At 50.7% G+C, this 21,762-nt stretch overlaps 7 protein-coding genes and 1 non-coding gene across 8 annotated transcripts; 3 read left to right on the plus strand and 5 right to left on the minus strand.

Annotated features, from left to right (window-relative positions):
• Positions 1–1,054: 1,054 nt before the first annotated feature.
• Positions 1,055–1,429, plus strand: AKAW2_11894S (uncharacterized protein; the record flags this gene model as incomplete). Its single annotated transcript, XM_041684428.1, has 1 exon — positions 1,055–1,429. One exon carries the CDS (start codon positions 1,055–1,057, stop codon positions 1,427–1,429), a length of 375 nt encoding a protein of 124 aa, XP_041538614.1.
• Positions 1,430–2,731: 1,302 nt separating this feature from the next.
• ETF1 (electron transfer flavoprotein subunit alpha/FixB family protein) lies at positions 2,732–3,953 on the plus strand (the record flags this gene model as incomplete). The annotated part of the gene is made up of 3 exons (XM_041684429.1): positions 2,732–3,034; positions 3,108–3,276; positions 3,379–3,953. The coding sequence occupies 3 exons, from the start codon at positions 2,732–2,734 to the stop codon at positions 3,951–3,953; spliced, it is 1,047 nt and encodes a 348-aa protein (XP_041538615.1).
• A 327-nt stretch (positions 3,954–4,280) lies between these two features.
• Positions 4,281–5,617, minus strand: AKAW2_11896A (uncharacterized protein; the record flags this gene model as incomplete). The annotated part of the gene is made up of 2 exons (XM_041684430.1): positions 4,281–5,438; positions 5,549–5,617. 2 exons carry the CDS (start codon positions 5,615–5,617, stop codon positions 4,281–4,283), a joined length of 1,227 nt encoding a protein of 408 aa, XP_041538616.1.
• Positions 5,618–5,967: 350 nt separating this feature from the next.
• CTF18 (putative sister chromatid cohesion factor (Chl12)) lies at positions 5,968–8,872 on the minus strand (the record flags this gene model as incomplete). Its single annotated transcript, XM_041684431.1, has 2 exons — positions 5,968–6,394; positions 6,456–8,872. 2 exons carry the CDS (start codon positions 8,870–8,872, stop codon positions 5,968–5,970), a joined length of 2,844 nt encoding a protein of 947 aa, XP_041538617.1.
• Positions 8,873–9,734: 862 nt separating this feature from the next.
• Positions 9,735–9,980, minus strand: AKAW2_11898A (uncharacterized protein; the record flags this gene model as incomplete). The annotated part of the gene is made up of 1 exon (XM_041684432.1): positions 9,735–9,980. One exon carries the CDS (start codon positions 9,978–9,980, stop codon positions 9,735–9,737), a length of 246 nt encoding a protein of 81 aa, XP_041538618.1.
• A 2,619-nt stretch (positions 9,981–12,599) lies between these two features.
• AKAW2_11899A (uncharacterized protein) lies at positions 12,600–12,968 on the minus strand (the record flags this gene model as incomplete). The annotated part of the gene is made up of 1 exon (XM_041684433.1): positions 12,600–12,968. The coding sequence occupies one exon, from the start codon at positions 12,966–12,968 to the stop codon at positions 12,600–12,602; it is 369 nt and encodes a 122-aa protein (XP_041538619.1).
• A 1,761-nt stretch (positions 12,969–14,729) lies between these two features.
• Positions 14,730–18,069, minus strand: TEF3_1 (putative translation elongation factor eEF-3; the record flags this gene model as incomplete). Its single annotated transcript, XM_041684436.1, has 3 exons — positions 14,730–14,843; positions 14,912–17,804; positions 17,882–18,069. The coding sequence occupies 3 exons, from the start codon at positions 18,067–18,069 to the stop codon at positions 14,730–14,732; spliced, it is 3,195 nt and encodes a 1,064-aa protein (XP_041538620.1).
• A 3,225-nt stretch (positions 18,070–21,294) lies between these two features.
• AKAW2_t10042S lies at positions 21,295–21,365 on the plus strand. The gene has a single exon. It is a non-coding gene; the product is annotated as a tRNA-Gly (tRNA).
• The last annotated feature ends 397 nt before the right edge of the window (positions 21,366–21,762 follow it).

The raw sequence follows: 21,762 nt of genomic DNA on the forward strand, positions 1-21,762 counted from the left end.
ACTACTACTACTACTACCCCTTAAGTGCAAATAGGGGTTTCCGAGCGGGCTGAGCGGTTGATACCCACAACGTTAGACTAGATGCGAGGCTTGTTCGTTGTCTTCTGAATGTCGCTGTGGAGTGGTTGGGACTGTCGACTGTTACTAACAATCAGCAGTTAGGCCAATAGTTGCATCCGTTGCGGGATTGGCCGGATTCACACTAATGAGCCTTCTCCAATCGCATGCTTGAGTGACTCAATGACTGACGCCTCATGTCTTTGTTAATGATGTGTCGGTGTCAGAGCCGGCTCTGTTGTTTCTTTATCCGCTGTTTACAGGTCATGAGTTTAGAAGCAAACAACATGCACACATCCCTGCGACAGCCTGACTGGCTCATTGCCTTGTTGCCTTGAATTCTAGGCCTCGATTGCACTATCTTGGCTGTACAGTTGCAACACAAAGCAACCACAAATGAACAATGGCGGTCTTCAATACAAAGTCGTGACTATACTGCATGTGGGATTCTGGAACCCTTGGCAGTCCCACGATGTTCGCGTCCATGGGTACATGCAAGGGACTCTTGAACAACCCACCTATCGCGGAACCTATCCGGAACTTGGCCCGTGAGAAATTAAGTTTGCCATGCTGCTGGGTACTTGGTTGTCTTTCACAAGTGGCTTGACGATTGTTTTAATGGGAGACATGAGAGTATCCGAGTGAATAAAGAATCTCTTGTGCTGACTTGAGCAGAGACTTTATCGGACATTTTGACCATCAAGTCTAGCGAACAATGGCACAGCGTGAATCGAAGTCGACAATGATGGCTCGATGACTCATATCCCTCGCCTTCGACCCCGTGCAGATTCTGTGTTATGATGCAATGTGCAAGTCTTTATTTCCTCCGATGCAAGAGACGACTGTGCCTTGGAACGGATAATACCCGGAAGCCTGCGGCCTGGAAGCGAGGCAGATGTGGCAATACCAACCTCTTCATTGGCGTGGGGATTTGATCCGGAACGCGATTGCATGAGCAGCCCATGCTTGCAGAGGGACTATCGTGGTATGAAGGCAGATGCGAGGGCTGGATCGCAAAGTAAGTTTGAACCGAGGACGCATCGAAGTCAGTGGCAAGGCAAGGGAGAAGACCAGTACTTTTGCCGACGACAACGCCCAGAACCTTTCCATTCTTTCGAAAGTGAGCAGCCTATCGCTGTTTGAGATTATCCCAGCCGGACCAATAGCATTGCTCTGTATACTGTTCAGGCAGGAAGCATCTGACGGTTTTGCCATGCTATTCACAGTCCAAAGTTTACTCTATAACTGGGTATATCGGCTCCACTGGCCAATACGGCCACTCAAAATTGTGACTGTCTTTGGCTCAGACTGTAAAAGGCGAGCAACTGACCCAGCAGAGACATGTATTGCAGCCTTTCACTCTAATTGGTAGGCAAATCACTCCGTGTGAACGTGATCTAGTCATAGCATTGTCTATCCCCACATAGCCTAGCTATTCGCACTGGATACGCTCACTGAAGAGACAGAATCATCTTTACTCTACGTACTTCAATCAGCATTCTTTTCATGCAGTACACAATGCACATCGCCGGTGCTAACTGAACGAAGATTCCCTCTGGCCTTGTTGCGAAGTCGGTGCTCTCACCGATGCTTTCAACCCGCTCCTTCTTTGGCGATTGTTGCATTGGATGCTCACTTACTTTTATGTGAGGGAGAAGCCGACAGTCAGTGAAGAAGTGACGTCCAAATTCCACCATCCGTCTCCATGACGGTCTGTGCAGTCCTTGTCAACAACCTTGTAGTTCCCTCTGCACTCTTCAAGCTCGGCGGTGTTTCATGCATTGTTGACCACCCCAAGGGATCAGAGAACGACGATAAGATAGATGAGATAGGAACTGTCCAGCTGAAAAGCCGGGACTGGTCGAAATTTGCTACCATTCAATTGGTGCATCCAGATCTGCTCTAGCCGGGATTTCCCCATAAAGCCGATATAGTTTGATGTCAATGCTGCATGATCAAACAGTGAGAAAACCGGTCTAATGGCTATGAAACATTATAAGGTTATCTTTCTATGTAGTAAGATGATGAGAGAAGGCATGGGGGTTCTTTAAAATTAGTTGTCTTGTCGAGTCAAAATGTAGACCGTCGATATTGAACCCTCGGCATTATTTCTCGATCGCCGAATGCCATTTCTTCAACTGGCGGAGTTGTATGACCATCTCCTCAAGAGTAAATAATCGCCTGAGAAGTAAATAGAGTACCTGGCCATCAATAAGACGTGCTTAATAGCCTATAGCAGCCCCGGTTATATTGTAGTTGGTAGAGAGGATTGACATGTGAATGATTACTCCCCACTATAACTGGTCCCCTTCTACTACTTGGACTTATACCATCGCCGAACCACCAACCACTGCATAAACCCTCAAACCCCGAATCTAACATACCATCTCAATAAATCCTATGGAAATCACCCATGACGTAAAAGCACAATCCAAAACAACATCTCCATCACCAACCGAGCATATCCGCGCCTGCATCGCACCGAGGCAGACGCTAAGCCGAAGACTCCGACGGATCGGCGACACAAGCTTGGCGGGAAATCCGACGATAACCTTAGTTCTGCTTCTTCTTCCTCTCCGCCTTCAAATGACTCCTCTCCCCTCTTGACCACCACCATCCTCCCTCTCCCCCTCATCCCCAGAAGAACAGACAGATATATACACAAGATACAATCATGCTCCTTCCGCAGGCAAGACTCTCCGCTTTGCGCGCCCTCCGCGCCACAACAGCACCCCGCTCCAGCATCACCACCACCTCTGCGCTTGCCCGCCTTCTCTCCACCCTCGCCGTCCTCGAACAGCGCGATGGCAAGCTCCAGTCCTCCTCCTTGTCCGCTATCGCTGCGGCCCAGAAGCTCGGTGGTCCCGTGACGGCCTTTGTGGCGGGTGCTGGCGTGAAGGGTACCTCTGCTGCCGAGGCGGCGCAGATTAAGGGTCTGGACAAGGTGTTGGCGGTGGAGAATGAGGCTTATGAGAAGGTACTTCAATTGCTTTTCTCCCTCATTGGATAAAGTAAATGCGGAGGGTAAGTGCTGACGAGTCATGGTATAGGGCCTCCCCGAGAACTACGCCCCGTTGCTCGTCGAGAACATCAAGAAGGGAGAATTCACGCACGTCGTGGCTGGCCACTCGGCGTTCGGAAAGAGTCTTCTGCCTCGTGTTGCGGCTTTGTTGGATGTGCAGCAGGTTTCGGATATCACGGGCATCGAGAGCGAAGATAGTATGTCTTCTTTACCTTGCCAATTCCGGGCGCGGGAATTTGCTCCGGTGTCGGAGACACAACATTCATATACAGCAGTATACTAACGAGCTAACTTAACAGCCTTCGTCCGCCCCATCTACGCCGGTAACGCCATCCTGACCGTTCAATCCACCGACCCCATCAAGGTCCTCACCGTCCGCGGTACCTCCTTCCAAGGCGTCGAGACCACCGGCGGCAGCGCCTCCGTCACCGAGGGTGTCGACCCCAACACCCCCGCCCAAACCGAATGGGTGTCCGAAGAGCTCGCCAAGTCTGAGCGTCCGGACCTTGGTACCGCCAGCCGCGTCGTCTCCGGTGGCCGTGGTCTCAAGTCCAAGGAGGAGTTTGACCGCGTTATCGTTCCTCTCGCTGATACATTGGGCGCTGCCATTGGTGCTTCCCGTGCTGCTGTGGATAGTGGCTTCGCGGATAACAGTCTGCAGGTCGGACAGACGGGTAAGAACGTCGCACCGCAGTTGTACCTGTGTGCCGGTATCTCGGGTGCTATTCAGCACTTGGCGGGTATGAAGGATAGTAAGGTCATCGCGGCGATCAACAAGGATCCCGATGCGCCGATCTTCCAGGTTGCCGATGTTGGTCTGGTTGGGGACCTGTTTGAGAAGGTTCCTGAGTTGACGGAGAAGCTGAAGCAGTGATTAATTCTCATGTTCATGTTTGTGCTTTTGTATGATGGGGGTGGGAAGGTGAGGTGATAGATATACCAATGCCATTATGTATTATGTTGTACGCCTGTTCAAGCATCGTCTGAACTTTCATGGTAAGAACCCGAACTACATCACACTACGATCAGAACACCAGCACGTCTATACATAACTTTTATTCGACCAAGGGTATTGATTAAGCCCCGATGTATGAACAAGAAGAAAGAAACGAACACGCGCCGCCGGAGTAAAAACACAAAAGAGACACCCATTGCTATTCAATACAGCCCGGACATAAACCCAGCAAAAGCAGTTTGTCAATCAAGAAGTCGACTTTCTCTTCTTCTTACCAGCACCAGTCGCCGCCGGCGGAACCGCCACCGCACCATCCTCCAACGCCTTAGCCTTCTGCTTCTGAAGCTTCTCCTTCCTAGCAGCCAGCGACAGCGTCTCCTCATCATCCTGAGCAGCCTTAGCCTTAGCCTTCTTGGTCTTCTTCGGCGCCTCCTCAATCACCTTCTCCTCCTCAGCATCACCAATCTGCTTGCGCTTCTTACCCGCCTCAACAGCAGGAGTCTGCTCCTCCTCCTCAACAACATCTCCATCCTCAACCCACAACTCACTAGCCAACCAAATCGGCATAGCCATCGTATTAGCCCCCTTAATATGCAACGCCTTGATATTCCTCCACCCCTTGGTGACAAACTTCTCCGTCAACCCCTTCACAACAGCCTCCACATTCTCCGCCACCTGCTTAGCGGAGAACTTACTCGACCCAACACGGATCGCCGCCGTCGTAGCAGGCGCCAAATGCACCGGCGCACAATTCAACGCCTTCTCAATCTCCTTAGCCACAATCGCCGGCGTCGCAAACGCACTCTCCTTATCCCCCTCACCCTCCACCTTCCTAGCATTCCGAACCTTGGGATCCTTCTTCACCTTCTTCCCATCCACCTTCTCAATCTCCGCAATCCGCACCGGAATCGGCCTCTTGCTACTCTTGTAGAAAACCTTGCCGAGCGTATTCACCAACCGCATAATAATCCGATCATCAGCCAGGAACACATCGTGTTCAGCGAGGAGTTGTCTCCGGCTCTCGAAACTCTTGTACCGATCCTTCAGCTTCGAGTATCCGATTACCCGCTCGATGCGCGACGACAAGTGTGCAGGGAACGACGGGTCCGTAACGATGTTCTTCACGCTGCGCTGGGGGTCCGCCGTGATGAGACAGATGCTGAGGGAGGGAGAGGAGTTCAGGCTGTGCGGAATCGGGATCTTGCCTGGCTTCAGACGGTTCTTGTCCACGATGTGCTTCTTCGTTGTCAAGACCAGCCAGATCGCTTCGTTGTGCAGAGCGCTGCCTTCTTCCGCGTCGCTGTCGTCGTTGTCGCCGATAAGGGTCTTCTTCGTGGCCGTCTTTTCTTTCTCGTCTTGCTTGGTCGCGATGTGTTTGAGGAGGGCCGTGGAGGCGCGGGAGACCTGTTCGAATATATTAGTATTATTATTTAGAAATATCTTGTGGATGTATGTAATAAGAAGTGTAATATGATATGCAGTGCATGCATGAACATCGGTGAAAGGAGACATACCTGAGTCTTCTCCAACTGGTAGGGTGACCCCGAAGTCACCTTCGTCGTTAGCGCCGTCGAAGACACCATTGTTGCGATATGCTGGGAGGAGTTGGTGCAAGTGCAAATGTCGCGATGGGTCTCGATCTCGGGGATATTTTTCTATCATTAAAAAAAAATTCATGGGAAGGCGGTCTCTCGTTCTGCCGGCTTGGCGGCGTGCTTAGTCATGACCATCATCGAAATCGGTCATGTGATCGATCGATAAGTTAGTTATAAACTATCATTGTCTGTAATTACGAAATTATTCGAATAAATAAACGCTTTAATTCAATATAAAAGTAGTATCTACTATTTAAACATAAGCTACCGGATATCAAGTTATACACAATGCCAAATCGTAATCATTACCCACCCACCCACTCTGCGCACAATGCACCCTACAACTCCGCCAACAACTCGCCCATCGAAATCGGTTTTCTGACTGCATTTGAAAACCCATCATGGTACGTCACCCAGACGCGTCTGCCCGCCTTCAACGTCTCATTCTGCTTCGCCGTCTCGGGCGACTCATCTGACGGCGGTGGTGTGGGCTCCTTGATGACTCTGCCGAAGAAGTCGCGCTTCACGTTCGGCCCGTGTGCGGTCTTCTTCGCATCGCCATCATCCTTGGATTGTCCATCGGCGGTCTTGCCGGAGGACTTTTTGCCGATATTGGATGTCGTTAGTGTTTCCGATTGCTTGCGGATGTTCTCTTTGCGGTATTCTTGGTCTAGGACTTGGCGGATTGCGTAGCGGACGGGGGCGGAGCCGCTGGCGGTGGGGGTGGATTTGGTTTTGGAGAATGTGATGAGGGTGTCGAGGGGTCTGTGAAGGTGTTAGTACGGATTATATAGGATTATAGGGAGAGGGAGGATGGGGAGCATACGGTTCCATCCGGTAGGCCCATCCTCCGTGGGCTCCGGCGTTCTCGATGCGCACTTTCTCGAATCGTACGCCTAGACCGGCCATCACGCGGACGGCGGCTTGGATGAGCGTGCGCTCGCTCTCTTTGCGCACACTGGCTACGCTGCGCTGCTCGCCGCTGCCGCGGACCACGACTGGTTTCACGTCCGGGGAGAGCATTCGGACGAGGTTCGGGATGAGGTCGATAACGAGGGAGTCGGTGGATCGGAAGAGGCGGGATAAGGGGGCTGAGAATGCGGATTGGAATTCTGTGAGGATGGCTCGGTTCTGTTTCTGCGCTTCGTAGGCGGCAAAGTCTGCTCGGGGACCTGAAAATGGGTGTTCCTCTTCTTCGTCGTCGACTTCCCGGGGTTTGGCTTTGCCTTGAGCCGTAGCGAAAAGGTGGTGGAATGCTACGACAGATTGGCTGAGGTAGGCGCTCAGCTCCCAGTCTTGTGCGGTGTAGACCTTGGAGGACATGGTGTCGTGGAAGTGTAGCCAGTCGTAGGCTGCGTTGGGTTTGGAGAGGAAGGTGTCGTCTTGGTAGCTTTGCAGCGGGTAGGATGCAAAGCACTCTGCCACGGCGCGGTCGTGCTCGCCGCTAGCATCGACCATTTCACGTAGTCGTTCGATGGCATGACGTTTCCGAAGATCAGCGACACCTACTGGTACTTTGTCCTCGGAATGGGAGAAGGGATCGCGGAAGGAGTCGACGCCAACAGGTGCATCTGTGAAGCCGGCGCCTTCGGTGAAGACTCGCTCGATGAGATCGCGCACACCACCGCGGTTTAGGCCTTTGAAGAAGGCACTGCCGCTACTGTTGGCGCTGAGAACCTTTTGCTCCAGCCAGCTTCGTGTCAGTCGTAGAGTAGATGGACATTCGTTTCTTAGCTTATGCGCCACCCATTCTGCTGCAACGAGCACACTGCGGATGTCGCCCTCTGCTGTTCCGCTGCTCTTGACGCCTCCTTGTTTGCGCCGAGCAAGGCCCCAGGAGGCTTCACAGAGCCGTCGGACGCCATCATTGTCGGATGGAATGCCTTCGACGGTGAAAATCCGCTTCATGCGCGTGACGACATTCTCCAACGGCGCTTGGCGGACATGGATGATCTCCGCAACCGAGGCCGCACGTAGTGGTCGTAGACTAGGATGGTAGACATCGTTGCAGACCATGATCAGCGGCCGTAAGAATCGGAAGTTGTCGCCCTTCTTTTTCCTGCCTTTGGTTTGCTCAGTGGCGCCTGACGAATTCTTCTGGTCCAGCAGGACGAGATCGATCAAGGCTTTCATGAAACCACCCTCACCGCCGCCTCCAGATCCGCTGACGACGCCGTCTACTTCGTCGACGACGACACAAACAGGCCGCCCTGCCTTGCGTACCTTTTCCTCACCAACTTCCACATTCATGCCCTTGACGTTCTCTGTGCCCAGGGAATCGCGAATCCTGCCTTTTACCACATCCTTGCTTCGATCATCACTTGCATTGATTTCTAGCACTTCGTAACCAGCCTGACGAGCACATACATGTGCTAGCGTAGTCTTTCCTAGACCTGGCGGGCCACATAGTAGCAAGACCTTCCGATGCGTCCGTTCTTCTTCCTCTTTGCCGTTGAACGGCTTCTTTGCCTTTGCCCTAGCGATATTGGGAAAGACGATAGGTTCCCAAGCTTTCAGCCACCGCAGAACAGATCTATGTGTGCGTTCGTCTCCTATCAATTCCGTGAACTTTCGTGCGCGGTACTTCTCAGTCCACATGGCTGCAGCTAGCTTTGCGCTCTTCTGGTCGTGGATCGGGGCTTCAATAGACGGCTGTACCACTGGGGCAGGTCGTGTCTCGGCCGGGGGAGCCTCCGGCTCATTCGCTGCTTCATCGAGAAGCTTGTGGATATCGATACCGTAGTAGCTCTTCTGAGCCCTTCCGGGTGCTGTAACGGAGCGACCGGCAACAAGTCTTTCGTAGCTGACACGGGGTGCGGGCCTCTTCAATGAAACATGGTGTGTCTTGCCCGAGCAGGTTTTTATCTGTATTGATCGATATGGCCTTCGCGAGGGAAGCGACGTGATTGTGCTCGGCTCCGGAACAGGAGTGGGATCAAGGTCTGGCGCAGTAGATGCTGGCTTCGGAGTCGATTCCGTTGGCAGTTGAGATGGCCTCGGGATTTCAGGTAGTTCAACAGGCGGCTGTTGAATAATGTCCTCCTGCACCTGAAACTCGCTCCTTAGTTGCGCATCGTTGAAAGCATCCCAGTCATCATCATCATCCGCTTCATCCAAGAACCCGCCCATAATCTTCTGCCGCTTGGGCTCTTCACTTTGCGATTGTTCTTCATTCTTTCTCTTCTGCGACTCCGGCGACGGAGCGCTCGACGGGAAGGGAGCGGGGGATGCAATGAGGGGCATTTTGACAGTAGGTGGAGAAGATGGTAATAAGGCGAGTGTTCGAATAGGAGAGTAGATGTTCTTCCGCTTAGAAGTTCGTGTCGGAGTATCTGATTCCAATCAGTTGATATACTCAACACTCGGGATCGTCGAGTCTACCAGGCCTTATATCCTCGTCACTGCGGAAGACATCAGATAGGTTCCACGACCGGTGCTGAATAACTATTCCTTTGCGCGTATTATCTTCCCGTTGGAAGTTCAATGCCTCGAGCTCGTCGGAGAAGGTATCGGAGGGGGGTTCGGGAGGGTCTCCCTCGGAGTGAAGATGGATGGCCGGATCGAAGGAGGGAGGGATGGACGGGGGCGACGTCGTCATCAAAGCGTGTCTGCGATTGTTTGAAATGATAGTGTGTACTATGGAGTGTCTACTCCGTCCCGAATCGATATTGTCGAGCGGGCTGATCGAAGCAATGATAGATTGATGGAGTTGGTTTGCGACGCGTGCGACGCGCCGCGGACGCGCTAGTCCCGATTAATTAAGGGCCCTTAGTAGCCTAGTGGGTGTGCGGACCCTAGATCTATACAAATTGAATAAAATGAGAATCTAGATGATTGGAAGTGTTAATTATGGATTTAAATTAAATTAGGAATTAAAGGATAAAACAGCTGATTAGCTTTGTAATAAAACAAGCATCAATCTTTCCCAGTCGTATAACAAGAAGTCCATCAAAGCAGCTTTTACCCAACTCCGACGCCATCACCATAGCACAAAACCAGCAAACAATCAAATCTATAGAAAGCGCATGCATATCCTCGTTATGGTTGATATCCTCCTTCCTTCTCATCCATGTTGTATGCCCAGCACCCAACTGCAGATATGCTATCATTTCAATGACAGGTATGTAGCGAGAGTCGTGTAGTTGGTGGACGGGGCACGGCTCTTTTCTTTGGCAGGCTTAGGCGAGGCAGGCTTAGGTGGAGATGACTTGGTCTCCTCCTTCTTCTCTTTACTAGGTAGCCACTTCTTGCTCGTGGCTTTGAGGTCTTTCAAGGTTGATGCGGTGGAGGAGACGCTGTAGCTGGACGAAGCGTCGTCGAGGGTGGAGGTAGATTTGACTGATTCAGGCATGGCTTTGGATGTGCTTCTGAATTTCTTAGGAATGAAGAGGATGGTTCTGTCGGTGGTACTGTTCGACAGTCTGGGTGGATGTATAGTTCAGTTGGAGTAGTAGTGGCTGTATAAAGAGTCAAGTAGGATAGTAAATGATGAGTATGAGCAGTCACAAATGATCTAGAAGGTTCTTTGGTAGTTGAGATCTGAAGTATACGAAGCAAGGCTACCAGGCGGCTTCCACGGTCCTTATATACTGATGCATTCGTCCATTCCGTGATGATGGATTTAGTCCGAAGCCCACGGAGTAAAATTCACGACGACCCACCCTGACGTCTGAGGAAATGATCGAGGCTTAGCAATCGGACAACATCCTACATAGTCAGATGCTTAGTTTAGACTGCAACTTATCCTGGTGAATCATCAGCGCAAGTCATTGCTCGGTGTGGCCCACCCATGATGCGGTAGGCCGCATACCAAGGAGCGAAGGGCGTGTGGTTGGGTGTCAACACGAGGCGCTAACCCAGTGCGGTGGCCGCCATAGGGAACGCCGCTCTCTGACTCGAGAAGCGATGGAGGTCAAGATCTGCCTGATATTGTTGAGAGATGGGTGACGACGCCCTTTGACTTTGCATAAGAGTGGGATGTGGCCCGGAATACGGTCTAGGGCAATCGGTCGGGGTACTAAAACAGCATGGTCGGATTGGTCTCGATGTGGCTTTGGGGTAAATAAGCCTTAGTAGACGTTGTTAAGGCGCGCCGAGCCTGCGATGAGTCAATGCCTAAGGTTGTAAGTTACCGCGTGTGACCTAGACAGACAAAGCCACTGCCTTGAGCAGGCAGAATCTGACACATGCTCTATGATAGTCAAAATCATATTAGCTATGGCCTAAATGAAGTCTATAATGCTGCCTGAAGTCGAGGGCCGTAAGAGATCATGTTGCTATTCCGACTCCGATGCACGAGACTTCAACTCCGAAACTAGTTTTATTCCGAGCCAATGAGATCCCGAGCCCTAGCAAACACTGCAGAGAATTCTATCTTGTCCAGCTTCGGACTACCTTTGGGGGTGACTCGATTAAATTAAATGGCCAATTGCTTAAGCCCCTTTTCGAGAATAAGTCGCTCAGTTTGTATAGTAAATTTATGATACTCCGCATGCAGACAAGCCGTGCCACGATGCTAGATCCCCATGATTCCTTGTGCTTACCGCCCTCGTCTATTGCCAATCTCTTCGAAGTCGCATCTTGGTCTGTTAAGATGACTTTGTGGATGAGAAGTTGGTTATTCTTCTACTTCCTTGTCACTTTTTTGTCTTCGATTTTATATAGGCCTCCCTAAAGCGCTTACTATAGTACGATCGTCCACAGTCCCTTTGACCTTCCGACTGCTTTACTCCCTCCGAGCTGGAGGCCCTGAGGCAATAAGTGTGGGAAAAAAACACGCTGATATCCGTTACTAAGCTGGATTCTCCTAGGAGTGCCTTCAGGAGAGCATACAGAAGCAGGGAGGTTCGCGTCTTGATGATGCTGCCAGTCCAGCAGCAGATCTAGTATATAAAGACAATCAGGATGGAGTAACTCTACTCTCCAACGCGAACCTCCCTGCTTCTGTATGCTCTCCTGAAGGCACTCCTAGGAGAATCCAGCTTAGTAACGGATATCAGCGTGTTTTTTTCCCATACTTACTGCCTCAGGGCCTCCAGCCGGACTGCACCAGCTGTCATATTTCAGCATACCTGGTTTTTTAGACAATATGCCATTGCTAAGTTGTATTGATTTGCAGATAATTAAGCCTCGTTGGGACTTAATACCCTTTCTAGTCACTCGATCGGGACAATATATATTAGCAAGTATATTCTGGTTCCCATTCCAAGATCATATAATAGACCACATGTTGAGGTAGAGAGTATAAGTTCTTCTTCCATGTCTTGATAAAGATTTGTTCTTCCTCGATATTACCTCTAAATGCGCAAAATTGGTTCTTGTAGCACTCGCGTGTCTATTGAGGCTAAGAATCTGTAACTAGAGCTGTTCCTCAACGACACCAACCGTCAAAGGCCCTATATCGGTGATCCCAATTTTTGAAATATTCGAAAGCCCGTTGTCTTGCTCTATTCGCTCGAATATGGCCTATGTAGCCATAGAAATACGAGGGGCAGGGGAATAACCGATAATTTCAACGCAATCTGACTTAGTCAGTACACATCCCAGCGGAATTGAGATATTACCCTCTCCTAAATCCCAATATCCACGGAAGCTGTTTTGAAATCCAAAGACTGTTTCTTATTGTTAGGCTTCGCTGTCTGGTATTATTGATTTCATTGGTTTTTCCTGCTGTAAGAAGTATCTTAGAATCAGTAACCACTTGCTGTGCAAGGAAGGGTACTTAATGGTTGTTGTTATCTTGTCACTGACCGAGTGCGGACACTCTTTTCAATTCATTTATCATCTTGAAGTATGCCGGATAAATATTCGCTTGTTACTAGATGGTAAAGATGAGTGCTTAGATAACAGAAAGAGCGGTTTCCAGTTGCCTAATTTCTTTTATGCAGGGTAGAAAATCGAATAGGCTGTACCAGAAAAGTTGCTGACTGCGCGCAATCAAGTTCATCTTGCAAGCCTGCTGGTCTGCTTCTTAAAATTCGCGATGGTTCAATGTGAACTTCTGCGTCGGTGCGTCTTTCATGTCAAAAATCGTTTGGAGTAACGGGCTCTCTATAGATGACCGTTCTGGGGTAGCTTTATGCTCTTCCGACGTCGAATCCCCTTTTTTGGTAGGATACCTCTCCCTCGGCTTCCTCTTGTCCATAATATAATATAGTCCTCGAATAAAGTCATTTGTAACCATTTGACCTTTAATGGTCTGCTTTATCCTGCGATTGTCACCCTTTCCTTTAGTCCTGACAAACTTGCCATCGTATGGCACTTTGCATCGTACGTAGGTACAGATCGTTGTCAGATGGTATCTGGACTTCTTATTTATCGGGGCAGTGCAAGTTGTCATACGCAGCCCGCCATTCTGGGACTAAATTGCTGATGACATGATGCGGTAGCAACAACTCGCCTAATCATCGTAAGGTGGACCCTAATGTGGCCAGTAGACTGTCAAAAGCCATTCTTATATCATTTTAATACACCGTTATCCCAGTGGGATGCATGCAAGAGGCCTTTCCGCAAGGACCACTGCGGTCTTTCGGGCGTATAAATGCCCATCCCCGTACTTTCGTGTCAATAATGTCCCCTGAGTATCCTCTAGTAGTAGGATATGCGCTCATATTGCGTTCAATCAAATGTCTCTTCTATACGTGGAACAGAATCAGTAATCTCTTCCCGCCTTTGGCTACAGACATGCGAGCGGGAAAGAGGTTGAAATAAAGGGCGGCTCAAAATGAGGCTCCGGCCAGGCTGTAACGGCTTGCTTTCCAGATTGGGAAAGACAGCCCTAAGAAACGTTCATTTGAAGGATACGGACGCCAGACCAGGCACCGGGCACTGGGGAGTGTTCTAGGGCTCTGACATGTGTGGGATCGGAAGCTATATTTGAAGAGAGGCAAATTAGGAAGACGGTGGCGAAGGGCCGGAGAATGTAGCTACATAGCAGGCGAAGGGTCCGGTGAAGTGTCTATATACGTGGATATTCCCATCTGCAGTGCACAGAGCGCATAAACTGAGCAATAAGGATAAGAAGAAAGTCTCTGGGTGGTGTAGTCTTACTGAATGATCGAGGGCTGATTCACATAAAGATCTAAGTGCAGATGTAGATCTATACTAGGACCTGGCTCTCCAGAGTCAGATCGACCAGGATATCGGTATATGAGTTCGGTCGGTCTTCACTTGGTTCATCCTGGGTATTTTTTGTCTGGGCGATAGTAATGAGGTCAAGTGTGGAATCATCAATGGCGCTCATAGGAACCACTAACTCCTTGAGGAACAAGACGCAAGCCTAGAAGAATCAAGAATAAAGCTCGTAACAGTCTATAAAGATAAAGGGATGATAGCTTATCAGAGTGCACATGTCACTTCAAATCTAGGAGGGTGAGTATACAAGGATAAGAAAGATGAAGCCATAGGAAGAGGCTACAAAGGCACAGGGTCGGGTGATATGTTTACCTGCGGTAGAACCTCAAGTATCGCAAGACATCATGATTCAATAATTCGCTGGGGCGTTTCATGATACGCTTCATGGAGAGTCATCTGTGAAGTGAGCGCTTAATTTGACAGAGCATAGTAACTTGAAGTCTTCGGAATACCGCATATTTAGGAGTAGTACTGTAGTAATAGTACCGGTTAGTAAAGATTGCTTAAGTAAAAGTGCTTAGTAATAGAATGCTTTGCAATGTCTTAACGTGAGATATTGATGACGATGAGGCTTCTCCAGACATCGACCGATACATTAGATAGTTGTGTGCATCGCTTGATTATGTAGAAGAAGGACAGAGGGGTGGTATGGTGTGGTGACTGGTGAGGCTCGGCTGGTAAAATCCGAATTCTGCCATCCCTCACCGCCATCATGAGCCTCACCTCAACCTCAACACCAAGTCTTGGCAAGCCCGCATCGGCAGATGGGTTGCAACGATGTCTTATTTCCAGCGCATTATCAAAGTAAATCGCGAAAAAAACATATCTTACGATTCTGCAGGCACTGCTGCATCTGTCTATCAGGTTATTATTACTCGTAAAGCACAAGTTTGGTCATTAAGCGAATTTTGATTTCATACGACCGTAACCTCTATAAAAATCATCCAAACGAGCTATAACCTCGTGTTTAGAACTCCTCGTCGTCAGAAACCTCCTCCCCACGCTTCTTTCTAGCCATACGCTCCTTTCTCTTTTTGCGAAGCTCAGCAGAAGTGAGCTTCTTCTTCTTTTCAACAACGGTCTGTAAGTAAAGTTAGTATAAGACTCGAAAAGCTTCCAACGATCCGAGAAACGGGGATTTGAACTGACCTTGTTGCCCATGGCATCGACGACCTCCTCGGGACCATCCTTGGCCTCAAGACGGGGACCGGAACCTTGTCCCTGAACCCAGTTGTGACCGGAGGGAGTCATCTTACCGTCAACGACGGCCCAGACTTCCTCGGTGAGGTTCTCAGTGAACTCACGGGAGTGAGTGATGATGATGACACCACCCTCGAAGCTCTTCAGAGCCTTGGACAGAGCACCGAGAGAATCACGGTCCAGGTAGTTAGTAGGCTCGTCCAGAACGATGACATGAGGACGCTGCCAAGAGCAGGCGGCAAGGACGACCTTGACACGCTGACCACCGGACAGACCGCGCATGCGGGAGTGGGAGACCAGCTCAGCATCGAGACCGAACTGCTCGCAGTGGGCCTCAATCTCCTTACGGACCAGAGGACGGAACTGGCCGCTGGCGAGAGCCTCCTTCTGATCGACCTCGGCAACCATCTTGGCGTGGGACTGCATGATCTCGTTACGGGGAATCCAGGCGTTGTCGGTGGTCATCATGGGAGTCCAGCGCTCGCTCTTCATGCCGATGTTCTCACCCAGCGAGAACGAACACTCGTATTCGTAGCTGTTCTTGAACTTACGACGAGCGTGGATACCAATGACACGACGGGGCTGGCCCTCGATCTTGTAGATCTTGTCCATGGCCTTCTCATCCTCGTCGGTGACGATCTTGTTGGCACGGTCCATGGTCTCACGGTCCTCACCGGTCTGGAAACGCCACTGGATGTACTCGGAGGGAGTGGAGTCGAGGTGGTTATCAATGTGAGCGAAAGCGTGCTGCTTGATGTAGGCGATACGGATGTTCTCGTGCTGGTAGACGTCACCGGAGGTGGGGATCAACTCACCGGTCAGGACGTTGACCAGGGTGGATTTACCAGCACCGTTGGGACCGATGACGGCAATACGAGAGCCCAGGGAGACCTGGAAGGAGATGTCGGTGAGCTGGGGCTTGGGGGTACCGGGGTACTGGAAGGACATGTTGTTGACACGGATGATGGCCTTGGCCTTGGTCTTGACACCCTCAAGGAAACCGGGCTCGGGGAACTTGAACTCGAGCTCGGAGGCACCCAGCTCGTAGTAGGAGCGAGCAGAGGGGACACGCTTGACGAACTCGCTCAGGTTACCACGGTAACGCTTGAGCTTGAAGCGCTCGTAGTGGACGACGTGCTGGATGACGTTGTCCAAGAACTTGCTGTCGTGGGAGACGATGATGGAAGTGCAGGGGGAGGTGCACAGGTAGTTCTCCAACCAGGCGACGTTCTTGACGTCCAAGTGGTTGGTAGGCTCATCGAGCAGCAGGATATCGGGGGACTCGAACACGGCACGGGCCAGAGCCAGCTTCATCTTCCATCCACCAGAGAGGGAGGTGATGGGACCCTCGAACTGCTCACGCAGGAAACCGAACTCCTCGAGCTTGGCCTCGACCTCCTCCTGGCTAGTCTGGACACCGACCTCGCGGAGCTTCTTGATGGTCCAGCCAATGACGGTCTGCTCAGTATCGGCGGCATCCAAGTCGTGCTCAACGTAGACGGTCTTGACCTCATCCTTCTTGGGGAAGCCCTCAAGCTGCTCGTTGTTGATGGCACGCATGAGAGTGGTCTTACCGGTACCGTTGGGGCCGAGCAGACCGTAACGCTGACCACGCTTGAGGCGGAGGCTGGTCTGGTTCAGCAGAATCTTGGCACCGTAAGCCAGGGAGAAAGTGCAGTTGCACAGATCCTCACCCTCCTCCTCGTCGGAGAGAACCTCATCCTCAGCAGCGGCACCGGGGGAGGCGCGCTTGCGGAGGGTCTCGACGATGGGCTTGGCCTCCTCGTCACCAACGATGGCAGCGATGTAGGGAAGGGCGTTCTGGGTCCAGCTGGTGACCTCGGCGTCCTTCTCGTCGACGAGCTGACCAGCGATGGCAGCAACGTAGGTGATGACGGACTCGGCCTTCTCAGCCTGGGCGGAGAACTTGGAAGAGAGAATCTCCTTGAGGATAGCGGAGACGGTGGAGATGTCACCAGCGGTGGAGATCTCGGGGATCTTGCCGTTCTTGACATCACCGACACGGCACAGGGTGTCCAGACCCTGCTTGGTCTTACCACGAGCCTCGGGGTCGGCCAGAGTCTCGTAGTTCTTCTCAAGACGGGGCATCAACTTGGGCAAGAAGGGAGCGACAATCTGGGGGTCCTCCACGAGCTTACACATGTTGTCAACGATGACAGCGGACTTACGCTTGATGGCAGTCTCACGCTCAACCAGACCACGGTCCAGCAGGGGGACCATGATGGCGAGGGTGGGTCCGGTGACATCGGAGACGAAAGTGGTAGCACCGAGCAAGTGAACGGTCTCGGGGACGTTCTCGGGCTTGGCGATACACTTGATGAGCTCGGGAATGAAACGCTCAATATCCTTGTTGACGATCAGACCGCAGACCTTCTCCATGGTAGCGTAGGCAGCCTTCTTGATGTCGGCCTTGGTGTCCCACATGGCCTCAGAGACAACGGGGATGAGCTCGGGGACACGGAAAGAGAGCTGAGCGGGGGCAGTCTCGACGAGAGCGTTGATGCACTCGAGAGCAGCCAGCTTCTCCTGCCACTTCTGGGCGTTGGCGAGGGACTCGAGGACGGGGGGAAGGACAGCCTTGACGGCGTTGCCGTTGACACCCTTCACGATGGCGAGGGCAGCACCCTGGGCGGCGTTCTTGACGGGAACCATCTTGTCACCGACGGCGGCAAGGACGGGGCCGAGGAGGGTGACGAGGTGAGGCTCAACACCAGGAGCGATGGTGGCGTGGGAGGCAATAGCACGGATACCCTCGCAGGCACGCTCACGGACAACAGCATCCTTCTTGTTGCTGAGCTGCTTCTGGAAGGTCTCGACAGCCCTGAAAATTTTTCATGTTAGCCATCCGCCACCGACCACATAGACGGCAGAGCGGGGTATTCTGCAGGTTATACATACTTGAGAGGGAGAGCCTGCTCGGGGATAGGGCCGCTGAACAGGTGGGCCAGGTTGTCGGCAGCAGCGTTCACCTCATCCTGGGAGGAAGAGATGTTGAGGTTCTTGATGAGGTCCTCAAGGACAGCGACAGACTGAGCAGTCTCCTTGCCGGAGACAGCAGGAACGGACGAAACATCAACAGCAGGCATTTTGATCGTGAAAGACGATGTCGTAACGTCGGAGAGAGAAAAAAGGAAGAAGAAAAAGGAGGAGAAAAGAAGCGAGAACGGGTGGAAAGCGTTCTATTAGGGTATCTCGATAAGAGGTGGCGGGCCCACGAAACCGCGTCTGGAAATTTTCACAGCACGCAGCAAACGCTCTAACACGGCCGCACAGGCAAAATCTATTTTTTTGTCCGAGAAACGACAAAAAACAAAACAAATTTTTAAGATAGAGGAGCAAACCTCTTAGAAGAGAGAGATGAAGGATGGGGAGAAAAAGGGAGGGAGGAGGGGGGGGAAGCGAAGGTGGGTGGAGGAAAGTGATATTTATCGCTTTGTGGCCTGCGTTTCGCCGCCCAACTTTTTTCAGTCCCGCCGCCAGTCCCAGAAAATCTCTTTTAATGAAAAAATTTTCGCTGTTCCTTAGAATTTGTCCCGCACTAACTTCGTTTCCGGTGTAGCGGCGATGGGCTGTCGAAGCAACCAACCGTGGCTCGTGAATGACTCTATCTGCAGCCGCTGATTGGCTGGACTTTCGTTTTCGCTGAGTCAGCCGCGTTGAACCCTCAGCCAAGGTTGCCCTGGTTGCTGCTCAACCATCAGGTTCGCTCCATCCTCACGGTCTGCCCGCTGCCATCATGGATCTTTGAAGGTTATTCCTGGCCATCGCCTTCCTGCCGTTCGTTCCGACTCTTTTCCGTGCGGGAATCAGCGGAGATGGAGCAGTGGGAGCGGATATCTTGGGAAATCATGATAGCCTTCCCCGACCGATATTACCCCGTCAAGAGGGATTGTGATTATTTTTACATACTTTCTGCTACTTTGTAACATATGGGATGGGCTGCCAGCCAATCCCCTTTCAGATCATCGAGCCATTTGCAAGCATCATCAAGTTGCCCCTTTCTTTGACAGGGCTGAGAGGGTCTTGAGCACAGCCGGTTTCTGTACCACCCTTTCTCCCCCTTATTGTTACTTCTGAGGATACTTGGAACGTCGCAGAATCCTCCCTACCGTTGTCCATCCCAAGTCTGGGGAAATTATTGTCAGGCTTTCATCGCTTATGGCGGAACGAACATCTTCACATGTGTATGCCAGCGTAGCAATGCTGTGAGGACAGTTCAGTACTTACTCTTCAGACTAGCCAGTCATCAATAGCCATTAGTTATTCATACCTTGAGCCGGTCTAGGCTGACGGGCGAAAACGGAGAACGATCTGGCTCCGGGCCATGGCTCTTGGTAACTCTAACTTAGTAGAGTTTTCGTTATTATGATTTTTGATTTTACCCCCTTCTGTTATCCCTTTTCTGAAGTCTTTCTGCCTCGAAGGGGGGCTGCGCCACTTCACCCCGGGAATGATCAGAGGTGGCGACCGGCATGAAAGCAGCAGCATCTGCAGGGCCAACCAAGCCATGATGACACGGAGGGGCGGAGACTAGCCGGCCGCAGTAGATTATTATCAGTCTATCTATCAGGATGTTGCACCCCCGGATTAATGGCGTGTCAAGGACATTATCAAGGTATGTGCCAGCATGCAGCGCCATCATGATTTGAATGATGGTTTGTCGATGCATTTTGTGGTAAGATGCAGGCAGGCCTGGGAAAATCCTGCCCGAAGCATAACCATGTTGTTAAGAAAAGGAGCATTATACTTTTGCGCCCGGAGATTGTTCCCCAGAGAGTCATGGATGCCTTATTATTGCCAAACACAAAGGGATAGGCGACTAAACACTCTCAGGCATAATTCCGGGGTTTAAGCGTCGCAAACACACGTCTGAAACAATGGCTCATTGGCAGGAGTCGATGCATCACCGCCATTTGTCTGACTCAGGCTTTTCTCACCGCATTCAAATATAACTGGCTTTAATCACTTTTCTTTACGTTATGTTGCCGATTGGCGTGTTGAGACCAAGTAACTTTACAGCCCTTCTTCAAAGTGATATCCAGGCCTGCCGCCTCAGCCAACCCGAGAACCGTGCCTTATGATGTGCACCGTCAGTCTTCAGAATATGGGGGCCCCCCTCTTATCGCTCTTATCGGCTATCGAATTTTGAGTTCAATTTTCTCCGGATCTCCTTCCATTCCTTATCCCCCGCGAAAATATCCAAATCTGCAGTGGCAACCTGCAACCAACCACACTATTGCCACAACAACGGTGGAAGTAGAAACCTTCTTAGAACTCGTGAGCGCTATTCGCCCATGATGGTGGGTCGACACGTTGTTTTCCTACCGACACCTCGGAGTCTCTAAAGTGCACATCCAATACTCTTCTCCTCTCTTCGCGAGATGGCAAAGTACCCTTAAAAGTATCTATTTGGCAGATACAAATTGTCTCTCTACCTTCACTAACCATCATGGTTATCTCATGATGAGTCATTAGTAACCATTACTATCCCTTTTGGGTGTTGCCCCGGGTGCTAACCTTCAGCGCCCTTGGTACAGCAAATTACTACTTACTATATTCTGGACCTCAATCTAAACCTGCTATCAGACAATCGCGTCGCGTCTGTCTTACCATAATTCTGTCTCTTGAATATCCAACAGTTCCAATCCACGACATCATGGAGTAATATACAAAGTAATAGTTCGCTCTCGCTTCGGCTCATTCACATCTAACCATGGAAGAGTCAAGAGGCGGAGCACTATAAGTAAAGAGAGCCACACAGATATATCAATCTGTTGTCACAAGTTGTCCTTAATCTACATCAATTTCAGGCTCCTGATAAATTTAACCCGTGTTAGCTGCTTGCGACGTAGCGTGCGTGATTCCCGCCTCAGAACTGCGTCAGGAATGTTGACGATGCGCAAGAACTATACTTACACAAGTCCGGCCTTTGACCGACTCATGCCGTCCCATGCTGTCATGGCTTGAATTTATCTACGTGATACAATTAGGGCATGGCGAGGACACATGACGACATTGCTCGATATGTCGTGATCTGGTACTAATATACCATAAATCCCGAGTACAACTGACGAAACCCGTTTATTGTAGTTAGTCATCGCACTTGATGAAGACAATCGTACGGTCGCAGTATCACACGTTGGTTCGCTGAGGATACATGTCTGCTTAGATACGAGGAAATATCAAGAGATCGAGACATTTGCTGACTGAATGATATGGGTTGTTCGATCGATTCGTGTGGTGGTATCATGAGAACTGCTCAGGACAAGATTGGAATAAGTAGCCAAAATTAAAAGGCTTACATATGAACAGCATCATTGGTCTAGTGGTAGAATTCATCGTTGCCATCGATGAGGCCCGTGTTCGATTCACGGATGATGCACTCGAATTTTGTTTTTTTTCTTTCTATATTTGCTCCCGCCGACTGACCGCTGCGCCGATGTCATGATGGTGTAGCTTTTTCCTTCATTGTTACAATAGAGCGTATGAGACAATATACATACTGACCTTTCTATCAGTACATGTCAAGGCGAACGGGAAAATGCATTCGATCTATCTGGTCTCAAGAGTTTGGGTTGGACAGTAGGTATCCTCCCGAATTCTTCATATCACTCATTCTATCTCGCACAAATCCAGAGGATACCTGCCTTGTTTGTGTATAGGCCGTAAAGGTCTGTGTCACCAAGCAACGTGAGTCTTAGTAAGACCGGCAAGTGCAATGGTAAATGGGACAAAGAGGCAACCACATGACTACCTAGCCTCTCCCTCCTAGCATCGTC

This window comes from Aspergillus luchuensis, chromosome 1 (assembly GCF_016861625.1).
Source record: "Aspergillus luchuensis IFO 4308 DNA, chromosome 1, nearly complete sequence".
Classification (NCBI taxonomy): domain Eukaryota; kingdom Fungi; phylum Ascomycota; class Eurotiomycetes; order Eurotiales; family Aspergillaceae; genus Aspergillus; species Aspergillus luchuensis.